Here is a 12,329-nt window from a genome sequence, read left to right as displayed (position 1 = left end):
TGATCTCCCGACAGCCTCCCGGGCGCGCGCCATGGTTCGTTCCTGCGAAATGCCGGGCGCAGGCAACTTTAGCCGCGAGCTTCCGGACTTGCACATGAAAGTATAGCTTTGGGGCCTGAAGAGAAGAGCAACGCATCAACAAGAAAACAAACTGGCCAAACCTTGCTGCTGGGCTTGGACAAACTAGTTGTCTTCTGCATGCTGGCAGCTGGAGCTGGTGGGCAGCTAGCGAGCAAACTAGCAGTCAAGTGACTTCGGCAGCCAGTGGCTGACCAGTCCCGGCCCTGCTGACGGCGGCACGGACGGTGTTTCGTCTGCACGCCCCTGCAGCTGCCGTCTCCGCTTCTGCCTTGATATCGCGCTTGTTATCGAGGCCCGGCCCAACCGAGCTTCTTTCCCATCTGAACCTGCACAACCACGACCACCACCACAAACCACCACCACTACTACTGCTGAAAAAGACGCCCACGTTTGCTGGCTCTGCGCAGGACCCAATAGGGAATCACACTCGTTCTTGTATTACCCTTCTTCTCTTCTACTCCCTTGTTCGAAAAGACGCACCAGTCAGCCCTTCGTTCTCGGATTCTCCCCTCATTTGCCGTCCCGTCTTTCGTTATCCCTCCGGCCGCCTTACGGGAACCCCTACACAGCTTGCAGGAAGTGAATAATAATAACATGTCCGGTTTGTGCATTTGGAGAGCGATCTTGCACAGTCCATCTGCATGAGGAACCGGGTTTTTATAACAGTCGAGTCGGTGCGAATAGCGCCCTCAGACCTTGTTCTCATTCTCGCCTGCATGCAGCGCTTGCCTTGACCAATTGACACCGAGAAGCTTTTATCCCGGCTGCTTCAACCACTGTCGTTTACTGCTTTTGATTCTTCGAAGCATCATATTTTATTTTTTATTTTTTTTTATTTTACTTTTTTAAAAAAAACCCCTTTCACTCGCCTATCGTCGACTACTAGTCTCGGCCAACAACCTTCTCAAACTGCCGGTCCTATTTTGATTACTATGGATTTATTTTGAACTTTGGTGTGATTTTCAGCATTCAAGGAAAAATACAGTCGTGTGTTCTCAAATGTCACAGACCGCCTCAGTTGTCATCCCGAACTCCTCGCGAGTTGGAAGCGGAACTTACCCAGGAGGCATGAACATGTCCCAGCCAAATCCATTCTTACAAAGAGACAACACATTCTCTTCTTCACAGGCGTTATCGTCGTCAGAACCGACCTTCACTGCTCTACCTGTTCCTCCCTCCCGGGAGCCTCCCCGGGTGACCTCTGTACCTACGCAGCAACAAGTACCATATCGGGGCACTATATCTCACCAAAACCACCACCAACACCAGGTTTCGGTCTCTTCTCATACCTCCCACGAATCGCTTTCACACCGTCGGCGAGGCAGCACCTTGAAGACTGTGATGCGTAAGATTTTTGGGAAAAAGAGACAGAGCATCCTGGAAGGAGACGAAACCGACGACGATCCATTGCCGATGAGAATAGAAAGGAGCAATAACATAGCCGGCGCTCCTGATCCGATTTCAATAGGAAAAGCACGCTCTCGTAACTCCAACATATCGCCCTCTGCGTCAAACCAGAAAAGAACCCTGGCCGTTAGTCGCCTCTCGTCCACATCTTCCGACGGTATCGCTCAGGATAGCAAATTCGATATTCCATATACCGTTCGACGGAGAGCTACTTTGCCCAGCCTGGTTCTATCTGACGACGACGGCAACACAAGAGAACGAACCCTATCAGTCATTTCCCCCATCAGCACGCGACCAGTCAGTGCAATGAGCACAGTAAGTGCCATCACCGATAGGCGAGACAACGGCGATACGCAATCACTACGTACTCGAAGAGCTTATCGACGATCGCGCAGTGCCGACGACCTTCAGGCTTTGATACGACGTCACCGCATGTCGCCTATACAATGGAGGCGGCGCAGCAAGGAAACCAAAGAAGCCAACGAAACCAAAGACTGGCGAAACAGTGCACTGGAACCGCACGACCATGTCACAGCGGATAACTACCATGACACCATAGATACGCCGGATAACGAGGTCGACCCACCTAGAGACAACAAGACGCCGGGTGCTGACGAGGGAGATGCAACACCCTCTGACGAAATGGAACCGCCCCCATTTCAAGTTCAAAGCTTGATAGCCAACATGGCGGATCCCGACGCTAGTGTCGACCAGAGGTTGACGACTATAGAGGTCAAACTCATCGATTTAGAGTTTGCGATTGCAAAGATGCAAGGAAGCAGGAATGATCGATCTACCAAGACGGCGGAAAATACGCCTGAAAAAGCAATACTGACGACACAAAACATAGCCGCCTATCGCGATCAACTATGCGCTGCCAGTGAGACTTCATCTGAGAGTTCTGCCTCGTTTGGTGGGAATGGGCGCCCAATCAGTACGTCGACATTACGGCCAAGTGTGGCTTTTAGCCAGCCACCTCCTTGGCAAACAGCTTCATCTTCCAACCTGCATAGCATATCCATCGAGCAGTATAGTGCTCTTGTGACTCTGGTTCGACGAGAGCAAACGGCACGAAAAGCCCTAGAGAGCCAAGTAGCACTGCTACAAGAAGAAATGCACAGTTTACGGCGTTCGTCGGGCTTGCCTGCATCCCCGCCGGGTACTCTCTACCCTATCCCTAGTCCTGACTCTGATGATGGACGATTTCGGAGACGAAGAACTCCGAGTTCGCCTCGAAAGGACTCGCAGGCAAGTACCGATACCAAGAATTCGGAGCCACGACAGTGGGATAGCCCCTACAACCAGTCCAGGTCCGACGCTGAGAAGAGAATTTCACGAAACACGGCTGCCAATATGTTTTAATTGCAATTATTCCCTTTTTCCTTCTCCTGCCGGCCCGTATTTATACCATCTCACAAATCTGTACATAGGGATCCCTCACACCTCTCTTTGTTTTCAAGCGTCTCCTGGAGAGAATTTCAAATTTTCCTTGCGATATCATTACCATCTTTTATGCTTATATTTTCATATTTCAGCGGCTCTACATAGATACCAAGTTCACGGGCTGGCGTTTGTTAATGACATTGAATATATTCTATTTATTCGATTAATTACATGTTTGGTAGCATTGAAACATTAGTAAAATACAAGTCAAACCTATAAAATTTTTAGGTTCTCGAAGCCTCGAGCTCGACGCTTTTCATAAAGCGTCCAACTGTCATACCTTCTGGCGTATCGTAACAATCTTCCAACATCTTCAGCTCGGCTTTCTTCTCTTCTTCTCCAAAAACATAAAGATGCAGTATGACCACATACATTGGAAATGTAGAGAGATAAGCTCGAAAGGCCCCGACGGCCGGATGGAAAAAGATGGGCATCGCCCTGACTATTTTCCGGCAATACGTCTTGATATCTGTTCGCTCTGGAAGAAGCTTACTTTCCGGCCCAATTGCCTGGCGCAGAACGCTGTACAAAAGAATGCAGTTCGACCAGTACAGGGTCATGAGATGGACGGAGCCCAGATCCATTGTGTCGACCAAGATGGACTCTTGGGCATTGTTGAACGGCTGCGAGTTTTTATATATGGTCACTGTTTCGTGCCACGCAGTTAGTTGCTCGTCGCAGAGCCAGCAGTGGTCTATGAGTCTTTGCCGCCTGTAGTATTTGTCTTCTTGTGTCTCATCACTGGAGGAACGTAACAACAAGTCGCTCTCTTCCAGCAGAGTGGGGATTTCAATGAGTATGTCCAAAAGTCTATCTTTTTGGGTCTTGGCATGGAGTTCCCAGGGAATTATCTTCCACTCGGGGGTACTCAAAACTGATTTCTTCCTCGATCTAATTGCTAAAACTGTCTGGTCGGAATTAGGGCTTGCACGCAAAGTTATAGAATAGATAGTGGGCTTACCAAATGTAGTCTTCCGTAGATGAAAAGATTGTGAGCATGGCCTTGTCGAAACTGGCCTGGTCCTCTCTCGATCAGAATTGCTAGTTCCCCTGCAATATGCGCTTTCCAGCTTGATGCTTGCGCTGATTCATCTCTATCATCGGCACCATGCATTGCCTAACAAGGTTAGAACCTAGAAATTTAGCAACATTTAGAGGTGGAGGAGAATCACCTCGTGTAAACTAAACACCCTTGCAGTAGTCAGAATAGCGTCCTGTTTCGCCTTGGACTGCCTCTTCAGCGCCACTTTCATCTCCTGCAGCGCGCTAACATAGAGCCTCAGCCCTTCGTCCGTCATCCACTGCATCCCCTCAGCCCTACCAGAACTCGCCAGACATAGCGCCAAAACCGCCTTTTTCAGCGTAGCGTCCGTCGGGTACAATTCCTGGATCGTATTCGTCCACCCGCCAAGAGTGTCTTGCACTGCACCAGACGACAACGCTCGGCCATTAGGCAGATACGCAGACCAGAAATTGCCAATGAACCGGCTCTCGCTGGCTGAGCGTGCCAGCGTGTCTGGAAGTGTGATTGTTGTTGCTGCGGGTTTGTGGGATACTGTAGAGCGCTGCTTCGTAGTGTTGACGAAGATGCGCTCCTTTGTGTATCCGGCGCACTCGATTCCGAGTCTTTCGCATTGCCCACAGGTGGGTTTTCGTAAGTCACACTGAAAGCTTAATATCAGTATTTGTAATTTCTTGATACGTAGTAGGTACTGGTGGTTGTATACTCGTTTTCTCCGCTTTAGGCAAGTTATACACGCCTTGGAGCTCGGAACGCCAACCATTTTGTATAGACAAATGCAGGGCGTGAAATGTGTCTCTTTCGGGAATAAGGGGTTGAGGATTGGAGCAAGGGTTTGCTTGATAGATATAGTGATCAGCGGGGGTGCCCGCAGTATATTCGGGGTGCATAAACTCCCATGTAGTTTGGGACTCATATAGGCCCCGAGGATGGCGCTATTCCGGAAGCAGAAGTATTCCGCGCCGTGCATAGTACTTACTATAGGTACTTTGTAACTTACTGTCTGCCATTCAATTATGTTATAGGGCTGGTTATTTTTTAGCTGGTGTATCAATTGATACATCCAACGCTGATGTACGTATCTATAATTATCAATTAATTGTCAGCTCAATGTTACATGTTGACCTTGAATATTATGGGTGCATGTAATGATACTATGCCTAGTACACTCAAGTGTTGCATCAATTGATGCTGTCGGGCAGCATTTCAATTTCGACTATCATTAATTAGCTAGTATATAAATATATATCTATATTTAAATTGAATTTAAAATCACATGCACGTATGAGGTCCAACGTTCTATCTATTCTAGTGAGCTGTCGTGTCGGCCAATCGGCGTCAACCGAGATCCACTCGGCTTCAAACCTCCCGGCTTCACAACAACAACTCGTCTACTCTCTTGATCACATCAATGCCTCACCAGCAGAGCTAACTGACGAAATGCCCACAACAAGCAAAGCTCCCCAGTCCCTCCTCGAAACACCACCAAAACCCACCACTACCGCCACCACCGCCGCAGACCCGCCACCGGTGGACATCCGGTCCACCCCGGCTGCCCAAACGTATTCGCACGTCCATCCAGCTGTCTTACTCGCTCTATACGCCGTGCGATTCCCGGCCCTGGTGGCCGACCCCGTCTCGACGCTACTGAGCGATTTACCCATTTTTACTGTCTTGCAGGTTGCCTACGTCGTGACCTGTTTGCCGCAGGCCGGATCAACAGGAAATGTTGATGGCGCGGGCGTAGAGGCCGGGAAAAAGGCTTCGTCGCCTTCGGCACCAACAGCAACAACAACAACACCGTCCACACCATCTACACCAGCTGCTGCGGGCGGAAACACAGTGGCCAAGACGACCAAAACTCCGTATCGAAAGAAGCACGCGCACGCGTCTTCCAAGAAAGATGCTATCTTCAAGAAACTGACCGTTCGTCCCCCCTACCCCCGCCTCTTTACTCTACTCAAAAACCACAATGCTAATTCAATCCCTGATGATAATGATATAGGCGGCATTCCTCTCCCTCACATTGACCTTCCTCCTCGGCACGCCCATCCTAGCAGTTCTCCTCATCCTCTTCGGCGCTCCCTTCTCAACACACAATGCCCACACTCTCCTCTGTGCTGCGCATATGGCTCTTTTATCGGTTACACCGCTGGTGTATGCGCACGGCGTCGATGGCACGGTCTGGAAACAGGTGTGGGCGTTTCAGCGTCCGGCCGATGCGGTCTGGGGCGGTGCTTTGGGGGTATGTGTGGGAGCGTGGTTGGGTGCGGTGCCTATTCCTTTGGATTGGTATGTTTCCCCCCCCCACTTCTTCTCCTAGTAGCAGTAATACTGACTATCGATTGTAGGGACCGTCCGTGGCAGGCATTCCCCATTACAGTGCTAACAGGTGCATATCTGGGCTATGCCGTTGGCCAGCTGGTTGCAAGGACGCCTCTGGTATACGGCAAAAGGGTCGAGTTTAATGCGCCGTCAGTATGATCTCGATATACCACCCAAAAATCTACAGATACTGTATCATATGTAAAACAGTCTTAGGAAAGTCTGGTTTAATTCCTGAATAGTAATGATAGATATAAAGCCAACGCCAAGGCTATTGATGAAGTCCAGCCTAGATGGTAATGATGATTTATCGCTCACACAAGAAAAAAAAGATAATAATAAATAAAAGAAGAAGAAAAACACTCCACAGTTATCCACGTCACTCACTGTACGCGTTTCAACAATAGACATATAAAACAAGAAAAAAAGAAAAAAGAGAAAAAAAAATCATGGCGGTATCAAGATCTCACAGGACAAAAGGTATCGAAGAAAAGGCCGTGGAAGACAAAAGAGAAGTTTAGTCTGATGAATGGGGAGGAAAAACAACTTAAGAGACACCGGGGTATTAGGGCAAAGACTTCAAAGAGAGAGAGAGAGAAAGAAACAAAGAAAAAGGTCCAAATGGTTATTTGGGCTCCTCAGTGGCAGCAGGTGCGCTGCTGTTCTCAACATCTGTTGGTTGCTGTTCTTGCGGCTCCTTTTCTTCCGGCAGAGGCTCACTCGTAACAGGCAAATCAGCCCGTGATGGGCTCTTTGCGCGGTCACTTCCGTCTTTCTTGGGCGCAACCTTGGCCTTGATCTTGTCAAATATACTGCGTTTTTCGGGCTCTGGGGATAATGCGCCATCGCGCGTGCTGCTGACGGGTTTCCCGACATCTGTGTCATGCGTCGACGTAACATCTGTGCTAGGAGCGTGCGAGTCGTTGGCAAAGCTACGAGGATGAGTAGAGCTGCCAATGGAGCTCGTGCTGAATTCGGCGCCGGAGTTCAACCCGACCAACGGCGGAGATGTAGGCTGGTCGTTGTGCTTGGAAAGAGGGAAGCGCCAGCTTCGTCGATGTTCCTTCTTCAAAGAATCCTCGCCTTGGTCTAGTTCTGAATGATCTGTATAAGACGTCTTTGATTGCATCGAGGGAGACCGGGAGCGATGCGGTTTTATTGTACTTTCCGACACTTGATGGTGGTGGTGACTACCTTCAGTCACAGGCGGAACGGGCTCGGTCTCTGGTATCGTCGGCGTGCCTTCGTTTGAGGATGCTGGTACTGGGGTCGGCGCTTGCGATGTTGATTGCAGTAGTGTAAAATCGTTCACTGCAGCGTTGTTAAGGGAGTGGCTAGAGCTTTGAGCACTGGCATTGGCGCTACCTGGAATTCGCTTTTTCTTAAGGCGGTTCGGTTGGCGCGTTTCTTTGTGTTCCGAATTAGCTGGCGGAGATTTTGTAAAGAAGCTCGATAGTTTGCGCTCTTTGGTAGGAGTAACGACCACGTTGGGCGCGTTCGGCACGGGTTCCAAAAATTGTGAACGCTCGGAGACTTGCTCTGGCGTGAGTTGTGCAGATAAAGCAGCATCCGCAGAGTTGCCGGCGTCTTGGACTGTAGGTGTGAGAAGCTCAGTGGGATGGTGCACGACCTGCTCTGTTTCGATCGTAGGAGGCAATCCGGACGATGTCGGGGTGGTCGGCTCGCCGTGTGCACGTTTTGGAGTGATCAAGGCGGGTGATCTTTTCGAGGGAACAGTGTTGCTTCTTTTCACTGTATTCGTGGTTGACGTCGGCGTACCGGGGCTTTGTGTATTCCCAGAGTTTCGAGATGAGACGGACACATTTCGACGAAGGGCCTCGTATTTTCGCAGGCTATCGGCGCCACCGCTGGCATTCGACGCCGAGCGACGCAATCCTGAAGATCGGGACGGCGTAGTAGCGGCATTGCTTTGGAACTCCTTCACAGTCTGGGGGTCCGAGGCCGTGCCGTTCATGCCGAACAGGAAGTTGTCCTGGTTTTCGATCAGGAAAATCAAAACATCCTGACTCAGTCTATATTCATTGGGGGCCATGTCATGAGATGGATGCGATAATAAGCCTGGCTGGAAAATGGCAGACAGATTGGCCGAGGTCATGCGATTCTTTTCCGATTTGGACGCAAAGACTGCGAGCAAGTCGAGAATATACAAGAGTAATTGTTTATTCAGCGGGGGGAGTTCCCGGATAAGCTGTTGATAGGTTGCGACGGATTTTTCGTAATCGAAATCGCCAGATTCATCTTTTGACTCGGTGCTTCCGACGGCCTGTGCTTGATGGTTTCGGAGCGGTTCGCGGAAGGCTTCGTAGAAGTCGAGGGGGACAATGGGTTCGGGGAGCTGGTTCAAGTAGCGACGGAGGATGTTTGCTGCATCGTGGACTGTGTACCCAGTCCAGTTGAGGCCTTTTCCATAGCGCTCTGCCGAATCAAAAATCTCCTGGAGCTCTTTGATGCGTCGCGCAGAGCCGCTCAGACGAAAGATGCCCTCGACCTCGGTGGCTGCAGAAGTTAGACCGGAAATACTGGGGGGGAACTGGCAGACGGTGGCGTACCTTGTTCTTTCAAAAAGACGCCGCATTTGGCGACAACAATGGGCACATAGCCGTAGATGAAACTCTCGCCCTTGTCATTGGTGAGGGAGATGGCGACGTTGGCATACTTGATGCTGACATTGAGCGGGACGCCAAAGATGCCGCCGTTGACGCGACCTGGACGAGCGAGCATAGGTTAGCGATATTCTCGGTTACACGATTCGGAAGCCAATGTCCCAAACGGGTAAAAAACAACAGGGCGATAACAAACGTACCTTTTGTTTCCTCGTCCTTTTTGTTATTACGCTTAAAGGTCTTCCACCACGACGCAAGGTCTCTTTTCGAGGGCGCGGCGGGCTCTGGCGGGGAGGTAGACTGAGCGAAAGACTGGATGGCTGCATGTGTCGCAAGCGGCTGGGAGCTGCCAGTCGCCATGATGGCGCAGAGATGGCTCTCGATGTGTGCGACAATGGGAAGATCAACAGATTTCAGGCTTCCCCGTGGGACCCCCTTTGGAGGGTTGTGTTTCGCGAGGGCAGATGCGGTGTTGTCTAGATGCGACAGGCGGCAAGGTTGAGCGACATAGGCCGAGGCACAGCGGTCTTGACGGAGGGGCGAGGGCGTGGCGCAGCGATCGATCAAGGGAAGGATGTCCTGGCGACAGCGACAGCGACAGCAAGAGAAGCAGAGCGTGGGCCCTGAGACGGACTCGACAGGCGAAGCGAAATTTGGGGAAGTGAGTGAGAATTGCTGACGAGGGGCAGAGACGACGAAAGGCGGGAGAGAAAGGGAGGCTGGGGGGTGATGATCGACCAGGGCCTGGCTAGTGCGGGTGTTCCGGGGCGGTTGGACTGGAGTCTGGAGCAGAGCAGAGCAGCAGCAGAGAGAAAAAAAGGTAGAGAGACTGGTTATTGATTGATGATTGATGGCGGACGATGCAGTTGGAGGTTGATGCAGTGGAACAGGTCCGCGACGATGACGGTCGTCGCGCGGCTGGTCACGGGGAAGCTGCGCCTGTCTGTTGAGAGCCTGCTTCCGTCTTCTTATTCCTACTACTGTAGTACGTTCAGGACTGCAATACTATAACGAACTCTGCCACTTTGGCAATTTCCAACAATAATAATGTGTTCCTCTTCTCCTCTTCTCCTCCCTCTGCTTTCTGCTAATTACTACTACTAGTACCATGCTAGTGTCAACTCGCCGCCCGTGGTTCTGGCCCTGAGGCGTGCTTCAGTTGGATCCCAAGCGTCGCACTGCTCCGCTCGCAGCGCCTGCTGGGTCCTGATTTACCGCTGGCGCTTCTAGAACTTTGTCGCCGGACTGTAATTGCCAGGGGTCGTCATTAATTTGGGGCTGGGTTAAATCGGTTGATACTGTGCCTTGACAGGAATGTCTCAGATCCAGGTCCAGGATCTGCCTGTCTGGCTATCCAGATGCCTGCGTGTCAGCGGGCTGCATTCATGACCCCGTACGGAGTATATGGAGTAACAAAGTACTCCGTGCTAAAGTTAATAGTAGTATTTATGTTGACTCTGCATTGGCGCCAGTTTCACATCTTCCGTGTCTGCGTGCGGTAAGTTTAATTGATTTGACGGAATGTTTCATCTGCTTGCGTCGTACCCGTGTTGATGGCTATGGCACCTCTGGTTTATTATTAGAACACTAAGAGCTCTTATACGCATATTTTATCCTTTATCGTGGAACCAAGTGAAACGATTGTTGGCCAAAAAATTTAAAAAAAAATTTTAAACCCAAATTGATCGGTTGGGGGCAAAGCGTTCTATTTCCTTTTCGGGTTAGGTCGAGTTTAAGGGTATAGGAATATTCAATGACTCACATAGTTTCTTTCTCAGCAATATTCCTTCGTTCCAGTTCCATAATAGACAAAATGCAGTAGAAATTTTTCCAGTCCGCATTGTTAACATCGAGGGAAAGGAGTTCCAAAGGAACTCACAAAGAGGTCTGTGCTGAGATTACAGCATTGACATCAGTAAAAATTAACTTTCTTTGTCCTTGTGACCTCTTCTTTTCTTCTACCAAGCTAGCGCTCTAAAAAAAAATGATGTACAATAAATTCATCCAATCTTTTAATAAAATCCCAAAAGAGCTGTTTCGTTTGAACCATGGTCCGTTTATTCGTCTCCGCGCTCACCCAGCCCCTGTCAGACCACAGGGCAAATTTGATCTCCTAACGGAGGCTGGAATGATCCGCCCACTGGCTCACAACCCTGCATCGTATGAGTCTAAGTAATAACTGCACCACACCATTTTGAAATTGCGCTGACGGTTGCTGACTGGATTATTTGAAAGGGCCTAATGGTGCTTCAATGCGGCCCAATTCTCAGATGATGCAGAGCATTACTCGAAGCGCTCGAGGACCAAGTATCTGTGTATACACAGTACCTGAAGGTCATTTAGATACATATTTATTCCCCTTTGAATGAAGGACTGACATGGAAGCAGGAACCATACTTCCAGATGATCTAATTCTCGTTCACGAGTTTAAAGACCACTATTCCCTCCAGGCAAGAACGGAAATGATAGTTGAGGGTGCATTGCATCGTTCTACTTCACATAAACTAACATGACTGACAAGGGTTTACCAGTATTGAATACCAAGATTACAGACTTCCTAAGAACCAATAGAGAACTCTTGACAAAGGACGAGTGGCAGAAACGATACCCTCGGGCGACGGAATTGACACGATGACAACGACGACCTAATTCAATGTTAACCAATGTACTACTATGGAATGCATGGAAGAGCTTATTATGTCGGCGTATTGTGACTAACATGTACATTACTGCTACTTGGTAGTATTATGTCATATGTTTATCAAACCCGCTTGCCTGCATGGTTTGATACCTGGCACGAACAACATTCTCGCCGAATTCTCCCATACGAATATTATTCACTAATCTGTTGGTGTTGGTGATATTCTTCACTGGCTCAGCCTGGCGGAGTTAGCTCTTAGCCCCCACCCAAACACAAACAAGGTGGCTTCCTAATTAACTGTTCATTTACACAAGACTCGTCCAAAAGATAAAATTGCGATACCAGAATCCAATCATGTAAAGCACGGTTAATAATACACTTATAGTAGGAGAATCTCTGACTTTGATATTCTACGATCAATCACCTACCGATCCATCCACTCCTCGGAGTCACCAAAGAATGCTTCGTTATACGGATGAGCTTCCAACCATTCATCTGGATCTATAAAGGTTCAAGACTTGGTATAGAAATAGAAAAACATTCCCACTCTTCATCACCCCATTCCAATGGGTCGAGGTCATGCTCATACCTGCTCTCGCTATATTGGAATAATTCCCAAGTCTCACATGCTCGTTCCACAACGTCTTCCAGGCTTTTTCGAAGACCCTCGTATTGGACGGGAGGAAGTAATTGCACGAGGTAAGATCCTGCGTTCCGTAGAATAGTTTCCTTTCGCTCCTTTGGTATGGAAATATGTATGTCTAGGTTGATTTCCAGGAGCATGGCA

General features: G+C 49.3%; 4 protein-coding genes across 4 annotated transcripts; 2 read left to right on the top strand and 2 right to left on the bottom strand.

Annotated features, from left to right (window-relative positions):
* Nucleotides 1-1,080: 1,080 nt before the first annotated feature.
* On the top strand, nt 1,081-2,850 carry TRUGW13939_03978 (uncharacterized protein; the record flags this gene model as incomplete). Its single annotated transcript, XM_035487156.1, has 1 exon — nt 1,081-2,850. The coding sequence occupies one exon, from the start codon at nt 1,081-1,083 to the stop codon at nt 2,848-2,850; it is 1,770 nt and encodes a 589-aa protein (XP_035343049.1).
* Nucleotides 2,851-3,155: 305 nt separating this feature from the next.
* Nucleotides 3,156-4,887, bottom strand: TRUGW13939_03977 (uncharacterized protein; the record flags this gene model as incomplete). The annotated part of the gene is made up of 4 exons (XM_035487155.1): nt 3,156-3,839; nt 3,893-4,048; nt 4,104-4,595; nt 4,645-4,887. Coding segments are annotated over 4 exons (1,575 nt in total), but the record flags the coding sequence as incomplete, so codon positions are not given.
* A 349-nt stretch (nt 4,888-5,236) lies between these two features.
* On the top strand, nt 5,237-6,436 carry TRUGW13939_03976 (uncharacterized protein; the record flags this gene model as incomplete). Its single annotated transcript, XM_035487154.1, has 3 exons — nt 5,237-5,878; nt 5,958-6,244; nt 6,304-6,436. The coding sequence occupies 3 exons, from the start codon at nt 5,237-5,239 to the stop codon at nt 6,434-6,436; spliced, it is 1,062 nt and encodes a 353-aa protein (XP_035343047.1).
* Nucleotides 6,437-6,902: 466 nt separating this feature from the next.
* Nucleotides 6,903-9,840, bottom strand: TRUGW13939_03975 (uncharacterized protein; the record flags this gene model as incomplete). The annotated part of the gene is made up of 3 exons (XM_035487153.1): nt 6,903-8,794; nt 8,848-9,003; nt 9,102-9,840. Coding segments are annotated over 3 exons (2,787 nt in total), but the record flags the coding sequence as incomplete, so codon positions are not given.
* Nucleotides 9,841-12,329: the final 2,489 nt, after the last annotated feature.

Source organism: Talaromyces rugulosus, chromosome II, assembly GCF_013368755.1.
Source record: "Talaromyces rugulosus chromosome II, complete sequence".
Classification (NCBI taxonomy): Eukaryota; Fungi; Ascomycota; class Eurotiomycetes; order Eurotiales; family Trichocomaceae; genus Talaromyces; species Talaromyces rugulosus.
This window is presented reverse-complemented; position numbering and strand designations above follow the sequence as displayed.